General features: G+C 53.0%; 1 protein-coding gene across 5 annotated transcripts in view; it reads left to right on the top strand.

The window, feature by feature from the left end:
* Positions 1–4,813: 4,813 nt before the first annotated feature.
* The window catches only part of STX3 (syntaxin 3), a 32,644-nt gene continuing 20,376 nt past the window's right edge, over positions 4,814–17,081 (top strand). For all 5 annotated transcript variants that reach the window (XR_002908018.1, XM_024198312.1, XM_024198291.2 and 2 more), the window contains exon 1: positions 4,814–5,104. Coding sequence is in view for 4 of the 5 variants with exons in the window: in XM_024198312.1 (XP_024054080.1) it covers positions 5,075–5,104 (30 nt within the window). In the remaining variant the exon portion in view is untranslated. The remainder of the gene's footprint in view (positions 5,105–17,081) is intronic.

Here is a 17,081-nt window from a genome sequence, read left to right as displayed (position 1 = left end):
ATTCAGTGCTAGCAGAACTTCGTTCGAAAAGACGAAATGCCAAAATTTTTGAAAAAATCTCCAAGGGCATGATGGAGAGAGGCCACAATAGGGACTCAGATCAGTGCCACGTGAAAGTCAAGGAGCTCAGACAAGCCTATCAAAAAACAAAGGAGGCAAATGGTCGCTCCGGGTCAGAGCCGCGGACATGCCGCTTCTACGCCGAGCTGCATGCAGTACTAGGGGGGGCTGCCACCACTACCCCACCTCTGACCGTGGATTCCGAGGCGGGGATAATCTCATCAGCTACACCTGAGGATTCTGCGGATGGGGAAGAGGAGGAGGAGGAAGAGGACGAGCTTGCGGATAGCACCCAGCACTCCGTTCTCCCCAACAGCCAGGATCTTTTCTCAGCCTGACTGAAGTACCCTCCCAACCCAGTATCCAAGACCATGACCCCATGGAAGGGACCTCAGGTGAGTTTACCTTTTAAAATATAAAACTTGTTTTAAAAGCAAGCGTTTTTTAATGATTACTTTGCCCTGAGGACTTGGGATGCATTCGCGGCCAGTACAGCTACTGGAAAAGTCTGTTAACATGTCTGGGGATGGAGTGGAAATCCTCCAGGGACATCTCCATGAAGCATTCCTGGAGGTACTCCAAAAGCCTTGCCACAAGGTTTCTGGGCAGTGCAGCCTTATTCCGTCCTCCATGGTAGGACACTTGACCGCGCCATGCTTGCAGCAAGTAATCTGGTATCATTGCATGACAAAGCCTGGCAGCATATGGTCCCGGTGTTTGCTGGCATTCAAGCAACATCCGTTCTTTATCTCGCTGTGTAATCCTCAGGAGAGTGATATCGCTCATGGTAACCTGGTTGAAATACGGGAATTTAATTAAGGGGACAGAGGTGGCCGTTCCTACTGGGCTGTTTGCCTGTGGCTGAAAAGAAATCCTTCCCTGTAGTAAGCCAAGCGCGGGGCGGGGAATTGGCGCTGAGCTTTTCATGTGTGGCTAGCAGGGATCTTCCCTGATACCAGCCACGCGGTGGGGGGAGGGGTAAAGCGATCATCCCAGAGAATTCATGGCGGGGTGGGGGGGTGTTAGTTTGGTTCCTGCAGGGATCTTCCCTGATACCAGCCACGCGGTGGGGGAGGGATAAAGCGATCATCCAGAGAATTGGATAAGGGGGCTTAGTTTGTTTTCTGCTGCTGAAGGTTAACAGGAAAACCGCAGCAGTCAACTGGCTTTGCTTGGTATGTGGGAAAGGAGGGCGTAGAAGCCGAAAGACAATGACTTACCATGGCCGCATGCAAGCCGAATTCTGTTGCCCGGACCTGCGTCTGTGATCTCTAGCAGCAAAGCCACAGGCACTCAATATTAAGAGGCAAAATGCGACCTTGCACAGAAATCACATGTGCTATGTAATGTGAATAGTGTTGGTCACTGTGAAAGAGTATAAGAATTGTTCTGCAAAATGTATCTTTTTAAAAAATTCTCTCCTTTTTTCCCTCCCTCCAGCAGCTGCAAATTCTTCAAGCCTCCCTCCTCCGTCCCGAAGGCTATCTCAGATAAGGCGTCGGAAAAAGAAGACGCGAGACGATATGTTCGCAGAAATCATGGAATCCACCCGCAGTGAAAGAGCTCATCTGAATGAGTGGAAGGACATGGTTTCAAAGTATAGGAAAGAAGCCAGTGAACGTAAGGACAGGAGGGACCAACGTGAGGACATGAGGGACCAACATGAGGACAGGAGGGACCAACGTGAGGAGAGGAGAGACGCTCGAGATGAGAGGTGGCGGCAGGAAGATCAGAGGAGGCAGGATGCAACGCTGGGGCTGCTGCGTGAGCAAACAGACATGCTCCGGCATCTGGTGGAGCTTCAGGAATGGCAGCAGGATAACAGAGTGCCGCTACAGCCCCTGTATAACCCCCCTCCCCCCCTCACCATGTTCCATAGCCTCCACACCCAGCCGTGTAAGAACGCGGGGGGGGGGGGAGGCTCCGTACACCTTCTCATTCCACCCCAGTGGACAGCCCAAGCAAAAGGCTGTCATTTTTTTAACCTTTTTTTAGTGGCCTTTTCCTTCCCGCCGATCCTCCTCCCAAACCCCACCCGGGTTCTCTCCCTCTTTTTATAATCTATTAATAAAGAATAAATGATTTTTAAACGATAGTGACTTTATTTGGTTTGAAAGCAAGCTGGGGGAAGGGGGAGGGTGGGTTCCTTACAGAGAATGAGTCAATAAAGGGGGCGGGTTTTCATGAAGGAGAAACAAACAGAAATTTCACACTGTAGCCTGGCCAGTCATGAAACTGGTTTTCAAAGCTTCTCTGATGCACAGCACTTCCTGGTGTGCTCTTCTAATCGCCCTGGTGTCTGGCTGCACATAATCAGCAGCCAGGCGATTTGCCTCAGCCTCCCACCCCGCCATAAAGGTCTCCCCCTTACTTTCACAGAGATTGTGGAGCACACAGCAAGCAGAAATAACAATGGGGATATTGGTTTGGCTGAGGTCTGAGCGAGTCAGTAACGATCGCCAGCGACCTTTTAAACGGCCAAATGCACATTCTACCACCATTCTGCACTTGCTCAGCCTGTAGTTGAACAGCTCCTGACTCCTGTCCAGGCTGCCTGTGTATGGCTTCATGAGCCATGGCATTAAGGGGTAGGCTGGGTCCCCAAGAATAACTATTGGCATTTCAACATCCCCAACGGTTATTTTCTGGTCAGGGAAGTAAGTCCCTTGCTGCAGCCGTTTAAACAGAGTAGTGTTCCTGAAGACGTGAGTGTCATGAACCCTTCCCGGCCAGCCCACGTTGATGTTGGTGAAACGTCCCTTGTGATCCACAAGTGCTTGCAGCACCACTGAAAAGTACCCCTTGCGGTTTATGTACTGGGTACCCTGGTGCTCCGGTGCCAAGATAGGGATATGGGTTCCATCTATCGCCCCACCACAGTTAGGGAATCCCATTGCAGCAAAGCCATCCACTATGGCCTGCACATTTCCCAGAGTCACTTCCTTTCGTAGCAGCAGCTCAGTGATTGCTTTGGCTACTTGCATCACAGCAGCCCCCACAGTAGATTTGCTCACTCCAAATTGATTCCCGACTGACCGGTAGCTGTCTGGCGTTGCAAGCTTCCACAGGGCTATCGCCACTCGCTTCTCAACTGTGAGGGCTGCTCTCATCTTGGTATTCTGGCGTTTCAGGGCAGGGGACAGCAAGTCACAAAGTTCCATGAAAGTGCCCTTACGCATGCGAAAGTTTTGCAGCCACTGGGAATTGTCCCACACCTGCAACACTATGCGGTCCCACCAGTCTGTGCTTGTTTCCCGTGCCCAGAATCGGCGTTCCATGGATAGAACCTGCCCCATTAACAATATGATCTCCAAAGCACTGGGGCCCGCGGTTTGAGAGAATTCTGTGTCCATGTCCATGTCCTCATCACGCTTGTCGCTGCGCTGCCGTCACCGCCACCTCCTCGCCTCGTTTTTCTGGTCCTGGCTCAGCATAAACTGCACGAGAACGCGCGAGGTGTTTACAATGTTCATGACTGCTGTCTTGAGCTGAGCGGGCTCCATGCTTGCCGTGGTATGGAGTCTGCAATGTTCACCCAGGAAAAAAGGCGCGAAATGGTTGTCTGTCGTCCGTTGCTTTCATGGAGGGAAGGGTGAGGCTGTACCCAGAACCACCTGCGACAATGTTTTTTGCCCCATCAGGCACTGGGATCTCAACCCAGAATTCCAATGGGCGGGGGAGACTGCGGGAACTATGGGATAGCTATGGGATAGCTACCCACAGTGCAACGCTCCAGAAATCAACGCTAGCCCCGGTACATGGACGCACACCGCCGAATTAATGTGCTTAGTGTGGCTGCATACATTCGACTTTATACAATCTGTTTCCCAAATTCGAATTATATAAATTCGGATTAATCCCGTAGTGTAGACATACCCTAAGGATCCAGACCTGAAAGGTGCTGAAATCCTGTGGCTTTCATAAGAGCTGGGGATCAGTCCCTCCCAGAATCACGCTGTCAGCTGGACCTGTAAAGGGACCCAGTCATACACTTTGGATTGGAAACAAACAAACACAACTCCAAATGCCAAGGTCCTGATCCTGCAATGAGCCCTGTGCAGGCAGATCCAGGGAATCTGTGGGGGCGCAGGGTTCCAGTTGCATGCCTGGGATCCCAATTTCCTTCCCTGCCTTAGCAACTGGCCTCTGAAATGATTAAACCAGAAGGAATTTTAACAGCTTTCTGATGGCATGTTTGTTCTGGGCCTTTCCCTCTGTGAAAGCAGACAAGGCGATCCCTGGTCAGTTTCAGCCTCAGTTTCTCAAGCGCTTGGTTGCAAAGGCTGGCTCTCTGAACAATTCCCATCCGATTACAAGCTGAAAAAATGGCAGGAGAGGTTTCTCTGAGTTCTTTCGTTTCTGATCAGGGCCGAGCCTGGGGCCCAGTTTGGCCTGACTGTGTCATAGATACATAGAAGATCAGGGTTGGAAGAGACCTCAGGAGGTCATCTAGTCCAACCCCCTGTCTCTTTAAGTGTTGAAGCTGGGTGGATCCCAGGACATTAGAGAGACAGGGTGAGGGAAGTACTGTAATAGCTTTGACTGGCCCAACTTCTGCCGGCCACAGAGACCAGCTCACCCACCTTGTCTCTCTCCTGGCTCTTTAAGAGATTGTGGGGCAGCAGATTCTTGCACAGGTAAAGTGGGAGGCTCCCATCTTCCCCCTCCCCCTCTCTGTGTCTTTCCTCCCTCCTGCCTCCTCCCTTCCTCTGTATGTCATTGGGGATTAGCAGCTGGGGCCAGGCCAGCTCGGCAGCGCCTCGCAATCCGCTGCGCACGGCCGCACGCAGAGGCAGAGAGACCAAAAATAAACGAGGAGGGGACGGACCTTGAGTTATTTTTTTTCTGGTCTAATGAGCCTCCCACCCTCTTTCTAGCCTGGGCGGGAAGAAGGCGAAGAACCGTCCCCCGGGCCTCTGCGGGCGCTAGGACTTCCTGGAGCGACGCCGGGCGTCTGGGAAGAGCCGCTGGGAGCCTTCACCTGCTGGGAGGAGCTGCGGGGCGCCGGGGCACCATGAAGGATCGGCTGGAGCAGCTCAAAGCCGTGAGTCACTGGAGGGGGGGCTCGATCCCTGTGCCCCGGGGCTGATGCTAATAATAAGACCCAGCTCTTCTGTAGCGCTTGGGGGGGCTCGATGCTGTGATGATACTGAGAGTGGGAAGTGCCGGGGGTAGGGGGCATTCGCTGGCACTTGTGGTTCCCCCCCGCTTCCTGCGTTCTTGAGTATCCCCCCCCCCCCCCCCCAGCTCCCTGGTCTCTCCAGTATCCCCACCCAGCTCCACAATCACCCTGCCCCCCACCAGCTCCCTAGTCTTTCCAGTATCCCCAACTCACCCCCACAATCAGCTCCCCCACCCCCTCTCATCTCCCTGTTCTCTCCAATATCCCCACAAAAACAAAGAGGAGTCCAGTGGCACCTTAAAGACTAACAGATTTATTTGGGCATAAGCTTTGGTGGGTAAAAAGCTCACTTCTTCAGATGCATGGAGAAGTGGGTATTTTACCATGCATCTGAAGAAGTGGGTTTTTTACCCTTGAAAGCTTATGCCCAAATAAATCTGTTAGTCTTTAAGGTGCCACCAGACTCCTTGTTGTTTTTGTGGATACAGACTAACACGGCTACCCTTCTGATACTTGGTATCCCCACAATCAGCTCCTTCCCCCCCCCCCCCCATCTCCCTAATCTCTCCAGTATCCCCACCCCAGCCCCACAATCAGCCTCCTATCTCTGGTCTCTCTGGTATCTCTTCCGCCCGCACCTCCCCAGCTCTACAGTCAGCCCTCCCCCACAATTCCCTGGTCTCTCTAGTAACCCCCCTCCCAGCTCTACAATCAACCTCCCCCTCCCCATCTCCCTGGTCTCTCCTATGTAAAGCTGAGGGCAGGGGGAATAATCAAGCTCCATTTGCGGAGTGATTGTTTGTCTCTCTCCCCACAGTGGGGAATTGGGGGGGGGGGGTGGCTGGAGTGATGGCTGTATGTTGCAAATTGGGGGGGGCAAACCCAGGGCAGCCCCCCCCCCCCCAGTGATAATAGGTGTTTGATGCCCCCAGGAGGGGAGGGGAAGGAGGAGAGTGTCTGCATGAGGTGTCCTGAGGGCTGAGCAGGTTGTTGCTGAGGTTGAGGTTCTTTTGTGCCCTGAGAGCGGGGGGGGGGTCCAGGGCTCAGAGGGGGCCTGCTGGCCAAGGGCCCTTGTTCTTCTATCAGGGGGGCCCCACGAGGGTCAGCTGAGGGAGGGGGAGGTGGGCTGAAGAGATCTGGGGGATGGAGGCCATTTCAATCCCCCCATCCCCCCCACTTGTATTTGGATGAGTCGAGCTGGCAACTTCCTCCTTTTCTTTTCCTCTTGGGGACGGTTTTTTCCACCCGTTGCTCAGCCTGTCCGTTAACGGCCTTGCCCACCCATTGCTCAGCCTGTCCGTTAACTGGCGATAACAGTACCCACAGGGTTACACCCATTATTACCCTGGCACTTTGCTCTGTGACTGTCTGAGCTTCCTTCCCCTGCATCACACAGGCACCTTGCTGGCTGATCACGGGGTGGTGAGCGCTAGAGCCTGGGGCTATTCTCAGGAGGGTTGCTTGGACACACTGGCTCTGGTGCTAGTTTCTTTAATGTGTGGGGTTGCTTGTGAGCACCAGGGGCTATGCACAATGTGCTGCTATTGTAGGGTCGCTTGTGAGCTGCACATGCGTTATTCCTGTAGGGTGCTTGCAACCACCCCCCTGGGGCTATGCACCCACCTTTCTGTTATATGAACTTGTGCGAACTCCCAGGGACTGTGCAGGCTGCCTCGTGATGGTAGGGTCACCCAAGGGAGACGCACGCGCGTGCTGCCTCGTTATTGTAGGGTCACCCGTGAGAGCTGTGTATGTTCCCTTGGTGGTGTCACTGGTGTCAGAAGGTAGGTCACCCAGGGCAAGGCCGCCCGTTGGCACGGGATCAGACTCTCACGGCTTTCATTGCCAGGAAGCGCTAGTTAAACATGTATCAGACAAAGGGCTGAATGCAGAGAATAAAAGGCCGAAACAAATGGGAGCCCTGGTGTCTGTGAGGCTCCTTGGTTAGCCGGTCCCACTACGCCCTCATTCTCCCCAGCCTGTTTTGCCCCAACCCAGCTGTAATGCAGGATCTGCCCTGCCTGGTAGTGCATGGGCAGCAGCTAAGCAGAGCCGGGTGGGAGTAGCATGACTGTAGTATCCTGTCTGCAGCTTCTTTGCTTCAGGAGGGCTCTGGGGGTTTTTGGTCAGAGGTATCAGAGAAATCTATAATGCTGTGGGAAGTGGGTCTAGCTCCCACCCTGGAGTGTGTCACCTTTAAGGGAGCAGGTATTCGGAGACCAAACCATCCCTGTTCTGATCCCTCACCTGGGGCAGCAACATCCGGTGCCCATATTCTCCTGAAGGCCTGGTGATATCCCACTCTATCAGGCTGGGATGTGGGGATTAGAGGGAGTGTGGATGAGGGGTCAGAGCATGGGCCTAGACATCTGGATCTCTGCTGCTGACTCACTGTGTGACTTTGGCTGAGTCACTCCCTCCCACCTCCCCATGCTCAGTTTCCCCATCTGTGAAATAGGGCTAATGATGGTGGGCTGTGGAAAGGCCATGTACTTTCTGCTGTTTACTACAAAAGAGAAGTAGGGTCTCTTCTTCTGGTGGGAGCCTGGGGGAGCAGCAACCTCAGCCCCTGGGGCTGGAGGAGTGCTTGGCAGCGCCCTTCCCTGAAGCTTAATGAGCAGCGTTGTTAGGCTCTAAAGAGAGTCATCTCCTTCCCTTGCCCTCATCAGAAAAAGGCTGCTGTGGGGCATGAGGAAGTGGCAAAGGATGGGCAGGAATCTGCAGGGCTCTGAGGGGGAAGCATGAGAGACAACCCAACCCCCTCTATCCGGGGCATCCCAGGGCGATGCTGCCCCAGCCTGCAGGCCCTGTGGGAAAATCCACGTGCCTTGTTTGAACTGCACCCACTATGGGAGACCCTAGGGGGAGATCCAAACCGTCACTAAAGATGACTCTTCTCATTGGGGAATAGCAGCCTATGCCAGAAAACAGACCCCCTGAAAGAAACCAGCATCTCCTGTGTAATTGCTCACCTTAAGGATCACATCAGGCTTGTCGAATTAACAGCTTCCCCCCCAAAATGTCTTGGCCTACCCAGAATGGAGAGGCCTCTCCCAATCAAATTGATCTCTTCTCTCAGAGCCCAAAGGGTTAAACTTTTTTGCCTGGCTTCCCCTGGGGGGAACAAAGGCCTCTCCTGGTCTGTATGTGTCCCTCCAGGACACCAGGGGTTAAACTCTCCCTTTCGCCATCACCCCAGTGACTATTAGGACCGGCTGGAAAACAGAAATTCCTTTCTGTAAAAAAGGGAGAGGATTGGAGATTTATTTTCTGCATGGGAATGAAAAAGAGACCTTGAGAGACAGAGCACATCTGTGTCCCCACAATAGCCTGGTGGTTTGGGCACTCATGTGGGATGTAAGAGATCCGGGTTCAAGATCCTGCCCTGAATCAGGGGGAGAGAGGCCTTGAACCTGCGACTCCTGCGTCACAGGTGGGCTATTCTGGAGTGTCTGCTTTGGGGGGTTGATCTCTGCGGTACAGGAGCAGAACAGGCATCCTTTGAGCTCTCCTCTTTCTGCCGGTCCAGGGGTTACATGGCAGTGTTGATTCATTTGGTGTCCCTGTTGGTGGCTGGGAGAGAAGGGGGTGGGGGAGAGTGACAGGGATTTAGCTGGGATTACAAAGCCATCAGCTAGGGGAAGAGGAGATAAAACGCTTGGAGGGGAGAGAGAGAAGGGGATTAATTTTATTTTTATTCCTCGGAGGGCTGGAGTCCCGAACCGGCAGTGAGAGTGGGAGGGCAGGCAAAGGGAGGGGATCTGGATGGGTAGCAGGTCCGTCCACCCTCTTGGGAAACAATCCTGTCCCGCCCTGGGGGAGGGGGGTTACCAGGGTCTGAGTCGGATATGGCACATAGGGACAGTTCCCCACCCCTTGGATACAATCCCAGATCTGTCCTGGCATGGGGACCTTGTCAGGGTGTGACTGATGGGGCACAAGGAGCAGGCGGGTCATTGGGGCATTCTCATGACCTGCTCTTTGTAGCTTGGGAGGGCAGTGGGGCAACTAGCGTATTTCCCATAGTCGCTCTCCCATTGTTTGTGCCATGTGATGTCTCTCCTTGGTAGATGCCATCTTGAGAAGTTGAGCTCCATCTGAGAGGCATTGTGTTGGCAGGGGGATGGGCCTGGTCTCCTTGGGCCATTTGCTGAGGCTGGGAAATCCAGAGCTGCAGCTGGTGTCTAAACAGGAGAACCCTGTTCCAGGGGTTCCCCACTTGGGGGTCTGAGCAGGGACTTTGGGTCGGTCTCTCTGTGGATCGGAGCACAGACAGGCCCCATAAGGCCTGGTTTAATCACCAACCAACCCGTTGGCTGCCTTCCTCCTCCAGAGGGAACAGGCTGGAGGTTCACTGGTTACGCTTGGCCTGCTCTAGCTGGGGCAAAGTTCAGCCTCCTAGGCGGATGAGCATAGCAGTAAAGATCTGAGCAGAGCTGTGTTACTGCCCCCGCCCCCAAAGGTCCTGTGGAGAGTAGAGCATGTCCCACGCTGGAGGTTACGATGCCATGGTGCCAGCCGTCAAACGGGGGCCAATCTGGCAGTGGCCTGGGGCTAATGCAGGAATAGTAGCCTCAATACCTTCCTCCAATGACTTTGCAGCCCTCTGGGGAAATCAACCACGATAGCTATTGCAGAATAGCTCCCCTCTATTCTGTTCCTGAATAGAGTGCTCACATGGGGAGTGACTGTACCTAGTGAGCAGAGCACTGCGTCTCAGGAGGCCTGGTTTCTAGTCCCAGCTTGGCCACTGGCCAGCTGGGTGACCTTGGGCAAATCACTTCCCCAAGCTGTAAAATGGGGATAATGATCCTGCCCTCTTTGCAAAGTGCTTTGTGACCTACAGGTGAAAAGCATTGGATAAAAGCTAGGACTGATGATGATTATTTTAACTGTGGTATTTCCCATGTAGAGAAGCCCTTAGGGAGTTGACACTCTAGAATTAACATCCTGATAAGCACAATTTTACCAGGATGTGTCTGGTCTTATTTCTGATGGCCTGAAACGATTCGCTAAGCCAGTCACTCATTCAGTACAGTGGCACCAACCAAACCTAATGTAACTTTGAGGACTCTGTTCCTGGATTGTATTCCAGCCGTGGGAGGGGATCAGCCCTGAGGGCAGGGGGATGGTACTGGGAGGGATGGTACTGGGAGAGATGCTAGGCCACGCTCCTGGGCAACAGAGGATCCTGTGGAAAGCTTCCTTTTCTCCCCACCTTGGTTAATAGTTTTGGATGAAATTGATGCCCATGACATTGAGGACACTTGGTGAGCACTCAGCTCTGCAGCAAGCAGGGATCTCTTGGTGGTGGGTAGAGTTTAGATGGGCTCTGGTCAAATATTGGAGAGAACAGCTCTGCTGCTAGTGGAGAATCAAATGGATCCAAGTCACTTGACAAATAAAACACTACTAAAAAAACCAACCATCGGTTGCCATGCTGCACAGTGCGTCCACTTGGAGCTAAGAGCTGCATAATTGGGAAGCTGCTTGCAGTACATCCCACCAGCTTTATTGAACCTGCTATTATTAGTATTACTTATCTGTATTTCCGTGGTCCTTGGGAGACCTGCTCATGGAGCAGGACCCATTGTGCTAGGTGCTGTACAAGTACAGATGGGCAACGAGACAGTATTGGTCAGCGTGATGGGCAGTGGTCTGTGCACATCAACGGTCTGAGCGTTGTCAGGTTTTCATAGGCATTGCAGCAAAGGAGAGTTTTGAAGCGGGATCTGACTGGGGATGATGAGGCGGAGCTGGAGATGTTTTATGAGGAGCGTCTCCCAAGCACAAGGGGCAGTCTGGGAGAAAGCACAGAGGTGCCTGTTTGAAAATATAACACGTGGGCGGTGGAAGCTGGCCCGAGGGGCCAATTGCAGGTGAGCATCAACAGCTTGATAGCGAATGAGGGATAAGAGGTCAGGTGGGGATTGACCGCAAAGGGCCTTGGAAGTGAAGACAAGCAGCTTAAGTTTGATGCGATAGAGAAGGGGGAGCCAGAGGAGGGATGCAAAGAGAGGAGATCAGCGACGGGCTAGTAAAATGATCTTTGCACAACAATACTGTATATTCCTATGTGCAAGGAGGTGGGCTCTTTCTGTTGGCAATCTGCATATACATCTGTAGCTCTTTTTAATATAGCCTTTCCATAACACTTGGAACTCCATAGCAAAGGGAGGCCAGAGCCTCAGACTCCAAAAGTCACTTAATTGCAAGGAAAATCTCCATTAACTGGCAGCAGTGTAAGGCCAATGGCACACCAGTGAGCGGCTCTGATCCCATCCACTAGAGAGCAGTGGTGCACATTTACTCGCTTTCTCTATCTGTTCAGACAATACTATAGATTGTGACAGAGATATTTGCTTACAGCTGTGAGCGAGCTTCCCTCCTCCCCCCCCCCCCATTGGCTAAGCGAGGTCCTCAGCATAACAAGTACAGTAGTACACTTTCCTGCCTTCTGCTGTGGAGATTCAAGAAGGAAGCAGAATGTTTTGGGTGATGCCTACAACAGATGGGGTCAGGTCCTTGCTGGTTTGATGGCTGGAGGGCCAGAAAATTGAGGCGAGAGGAAAATGTTAAACAGACCAGGGGAGTGGGGCAAGGCGGGAGGGCAGCAGCTGGCGGTCTGTGCTGTTTGTTACCTGTGGAGACAGCGTCTGTTTGAATCATAGAATATCAGGGTTGGAAGGGACCTCAGGAAGTCATCTAGTCCAACCCCCTGCTCAAAGCAGGACCAATTCCCAACTAAATCATCCCAGCCAGGGCTTTGTCAAGCCGGGCCTTAAAAACCTCTAAGGAAGGAGATTCCACCACCTCCCTAGGTAACGCATTCCAGTGCTTCACCACCCTCCTAGTGAAATAGTGTTTCCTAATATCCAACCTAGACCTCCCCCACTGCAACTTGAGACCATTGCTCCTTGTTCTGTCATCTGCCACCACTGAGAACAGCCGAGCTCCATCCTCTTTGGAACCCCCCCCCCCCCAGGTAGTTGAAAGCAGCTATCAAATCCCCCCTCATTCTTCTCTTCTGGAGACTAAACAATCCCAGTTCCCTCAGCCTTTCCTCATAAGTCATGTGTATCTACCACGCCTCCCAGTTTAGTGTCATCTGCAAACTTGCTGAGAGTGCAGTCCACACCATCCTCCAGATCATTAATAAAGACATTAAACAAAACCGACCCCTGGGGCACTCCGCTCGAAACCGGCTGCCAACTAGACATGGAGCGGTTTGAGTCATGTGTTGATTCTAAACGAAGAAGGATCGCTGGAGATTGTGGCAGTTGGAGTGTCGGGTGGAGGCAAGGAGAGAACAGCACGAGGAGACAACGCCCCCCTGCCTGGCAGCTCTTGGCAAACTCCAGGAGAAGAGTGAGGAGTGAAGGCTTTTCGTCCTCCTGTTGGGCCTTGGGTCTCTGTAATGGCTACAGGATCAGCCATCGAGACCCACCGACTGTTGGATAACCGGAGAGAAACCCAGAGCAGGGACTCCTGGGGCAGCCTTTGGGGGCTAAGCTCATCCTCACGGTAACACCCTGGGATGAACGTGGACCTTGGTAGAGCACCGGTGGTGATACACTAGCTGTGAGTAGCTGTTGTTGTGGTGGGGACAGTGTAGGAACTGAGGCCAGTGCCTGTGCACTGGTGGGGGACAATAAGAACTTCGGGACAGATCCTTAAAGGTATTTAGGTGCCTAACTCCCATGGAAACAAATTGGGTTTTAGTACTTCATGATCTCAGGATAATCCCCTCACTCCATCCTTTTCTTCACCAGTGGTCTCCACGGTGCCACCAAAGGGCGGTTGCAAAGTGGCCAATGAATGGTCCAACCTTCGGCTGGGTATCCTTGCTGGCAGGTGGAGCTAGTTCTTGGTGCTGGGGACTCTGTCTCATCTCAGATCCTCCACTCAGCTCCCAACGTATGGCTGCAATTTTTCTTCCTTCACAATGTAACACGTGACTAAGCTCCTCCCACTCCCTGTCGATGACAACAATATACATCCTGGATGCCACTCCTGAGGTTTTCATGATCCACTCTATGGCGGGAACCAGCTCCAGATGTCTTTCTCGCTCATCTCTATCGACTGGGTTTTTTCATTTTAAAATCTACTCTTGAATTCTTCCCTCCCCTCCTGCACCAAACATTATTCTTTTGGTTTTATGGTACCCAGAAGCGTGCTGGTGTAGGCCACCCTGCTTTGAGCCAAGAACAGGCATCGAACCCGGGACTCTGAGTGGTAGAAGCATGAACCTCCTCCACCACTAGAGCTGAAGGAGTAAGTCCCTTGGCTGGCACTTGTTGTGGATGTGTTAACTTCGTATGTGGTACAGCCACTAGGGGCGGACAATGACCTATATTCTCCTCCGCGAATAGCGTAGCTGAAGTCGGCGTATCTTAGGTTGACTTACCTGGCCGTGAGGACGGCGGCGAGTCGACCGCTGCTGCTCCCCCATTGACTCCGCTTCCGCCTCTCGCGAGCTGGAGTTCCGGAGTCGATGGGGAGCGTGTTCGGGGATCGATTTATCCGCGTCTAGACGAGACGCGATTAATCGATCCCTGATAGATTGATCACTACCCGCCGATCCGGCGGGTAGTGAAGACCTGCCCTCAGTGGTTTCACAAAGCCAATGTTATAGGATTCTGGCATTTTAATTATCAAGGGGAAAACACATCTTAGTCTTTAACACTCTCATACCAGGGTGCGTGGGCTTACAGAAGGAAGGGGCGAAGGAGTGGGGAATGTTCCCATTTCAACACAAACCTAGGGAAGGATAAAGCTATATTTTTGTTTTTCTGGAAATGTTTCTACTTTGTTCCTTGGGTGGTGGGGGGGGGGGGGGAAACCCGAGTGTCTCAACTGAATAGCTCAGGGTCTGAAGTCCTTGTACTGGCTTTGGAGCAACCCTTCTCCAGAAAATGTTCTGGAAATAGCTGGCACAAGGTGATATCTGGTGTGTTCCAAAGGCAGAATAATGTGTTTTCCCCAAGTGTCTGTGTGAGCCCTGGGGACACACAGGTAGAGGGCAGGATCTAGTGATGCCATAGAGACCGAGGTCATCTCAACCTCCCCTTCTGCTGGTGGTAGGATTTTAACAGGAGGTTCCCCCAGAGTCCCCTCCATCACATTACTCTGCTGGGCTCTTTACAGAACAAACAGAAAAATGGTCACGGCCATGAGGCATTTGAAATCAAACTCCGGGCCCTGCAATAGGATCTAGGAAAGAAGAACTCAAGTTGGGGGGGGGGGGGGGGGGTCTAGATCCTCATAGGTATTTAGGTGCCCAATTCCCATTGATTTCAGTGGGAGTTAGGTGCTTAAATACCATTGAGGATCTGCGCCTAGGACTCTGTAGAGAGGAAGGATGGTCTGGGGTGGGAACTGGGGGACTCAGGGTCAGTTCTCTGCTTTCCCAGACCTTGGGCAAGTCATTTGGACTCTGTGCTACTGTTCTGCATCTGAAACAAACCTCACAGGGGTGCTGGGAGGTTAAAGAGGTAAGTCCCTTAGATTAAGGTCAGCTATGTGGGTCCTTTGTGGGGATCAGGGCCTAACTGTAATTGTGACCCGATGAGTGGGGTTAGCAAGGAGATAGGCTGGGGAGGGAGGAGGGTTACAACAATAAGCTCCTGGGGTGACTCAGTTTAGGTCGGTGCCAACCTTTTTCCTCAAGGGATGTCACCTCAAACTGGCTGTTTGAACAGCAGCTGCAGGAAGGGGTTGGGGAGATATGGCGGTTCCAGCTGTATTTCCTGTTAAAACTGCCCCCCTCTCTTCTTAGCAGCATGCAGGACTCGCACAGCTACAGATATTTCTTGTTTTCAGGCAGTTGCTTAAATGGTCTCGCTTCTTATTACGCAGTGCTGTTGTAGCCGGGTGGGACCCAGAATATTGGACAGACAAGGTGGGTGAGGTAATAGCTTTAATTGGGCCAACTTCTGTTGGTGAGAGACAAGCTTTCGAAGAGCTCTGTGTGGCTGGGAAACTTCTCTCTCATCAACAGAAGTTGGCCCAATAAAACATTAGCTCACCCACATTGTCTCTCTCTTCGTATTGGCAGGGCTAGGTGCAACACAGACGGCCTGCACTGCAGCCGCTGTCTCTTGTCTGAATTTATCAGCATTCCCAGTTACCTGTTGCAAGTGAACCTCAGTTCTGCCCTGCAGCAGGCGCTGCTATCCCAGTTCTGGGCTCCCTATGTGTTGCTTTGCTGGTTACCCTGCTATCCCAGCTGTGGGCTCCCCACACACAGCTCTGTCAATGCCCCTCTGTCCCAACCCCCTGCTATCCTAGCCCCAGGCTCCTCACACAGCTCTGCTGGTGCCCCTCAATCCCAGGCTGCAGCCCCTTGCTAGCCCAGTCATTCTTCCCTCCACCCCACCCCAGCTCTGCAGATGCCCCTGAATCCTGACTCCCAGCCCTGCTTCCTTAGGGGGTTGTCTGAGGAGTGGCTGTTTCCTGGTTCCGAGTGACTCCGCACAAGGATCAGCCCCAAACCAGCAGCTGGGTTTTTACCCCTCATGCATATCCCCTGCCTTTGCTCTCCGCTCCTCAAGATGGTGTCAGGCTGGAGGGCCCCCGTGCCCCCTCTTCTTTCTCTGGCTCTGCAGAGCGCCTCGGGAGGGTGTAATGCAATTAAACAGGGAATCCAGCCATCTGGTCCTGGCTTTTGTCAGGCCCTGTGGGAAGGAGGAGGATGGTCATCTGTCCCTTAAACCAAGAGCTGGGGACAGTGATGGGTGTACAGGGGCATTGGCGCGTGGCATCAAGTCTCTTGCCCTTTAAACGGGGGAAGTGGCAAAACCAGTTGACTATGGGGTGTGCATGGGTCTGGGGTGAATCTCTGTGTGTGGCTTAGGGGAGCAGCTGTCTCTTCAGATCCAGTGGGAGGGTCACCCACATGGGTGAGCCTGTCCTAGAGGAGTCACTGTCCCTTTAAAGCAGGAAGAGCTGGGCTGAGGGGCCCCAGGCGAAGCCAGTTGGGGTACATGGTTGGGGGACGGCTTGTGCATGCGCCTGAGCAGGCAGCCCCCCTCTCCCTGCCAGCAAACCGTTAATACCTTCGCTGTGTGTGTCTGGAACCAGATGTGAGATTAGCTCTGCTGCTAATCAGGAATGCAGATGGCTAAACGGAACACCCCTCTCGGGGACCTTGCCTGCTGAGCCTCCAAAGACCCTTCCTCTGGGCCAGGAACCTTCCCCCTCTGCAGCATCCTCGCCCCAGCATCTTATGCTTTCCTGGCAGCAACCGAGCAGGGTTTGTTTGAAACCTCTTGGCAGCTGCAGGGAGCGCACAGCTCTGGGGCTCCAGGATATGGGAGAGAGAAGGAGCCTCTTACTTCTAGGTCACTGGCTCCTATCTAGCCCCAGGTCGAGAGTGACTAGAAACTGCTAGAATCAGAGACATTCCAGCTGGAAAATGCCCTTCCTGCCATATTTTAGCTGGCTGCGTCCACTGGGCCCTTCTCGACCTTTCCTAGCACTCGGCTCAGTCTAATTTTAGATGTCCCGAGAGTCAGGGCTCCCATCGTTCCCCTTGGGAATCAATTTCACAGCCCCCCCATCAGGGAGGCTCTCTGACATTCATCCCCAATGTTCCTTTTCTTGCTTTCATCCCCTTAGACCTAGTTGTGGTCCCATGAGTAGGGATTACTCACTCTCACTGGCATTTACATCCTTCAGATGTTTACAGCCTGTCCCCCATCACCGTGCCTTGCACATCTCCTAGTCAAGCTGTATGTAACACCACACCCTTGTGTGTGTGTGTGTGTGTGTGGGGGGTGCATCAGCTGAGGGGATTGAACCTGGGTCCTTTGGATCTTCACACATGCGCCTCTGGTGTCTGAGCCAAAAGACCCACTTCTGTTCAGGGCCGGCTCTGGCTTTTTCGCCGCCCCAGGCG

This window comes from Terrapene carolina, unplaced genomic scaffold (assembly GCF_002925995.2).
Source record: "Terrapene carolina triunguis isolate 2854851 unplaced genomic scaffold, T_m_triunguis-2.0 Scaffold90, whole genome shotgun sequence".
NCBI lineage: Eukaryota > Metazoa > Chordata > Testudines > Emydidae > Terrapene > Terrapene triunguis.
This window is presented reverse-complemented; position numbering and strand designations above follow the sequence as displayed.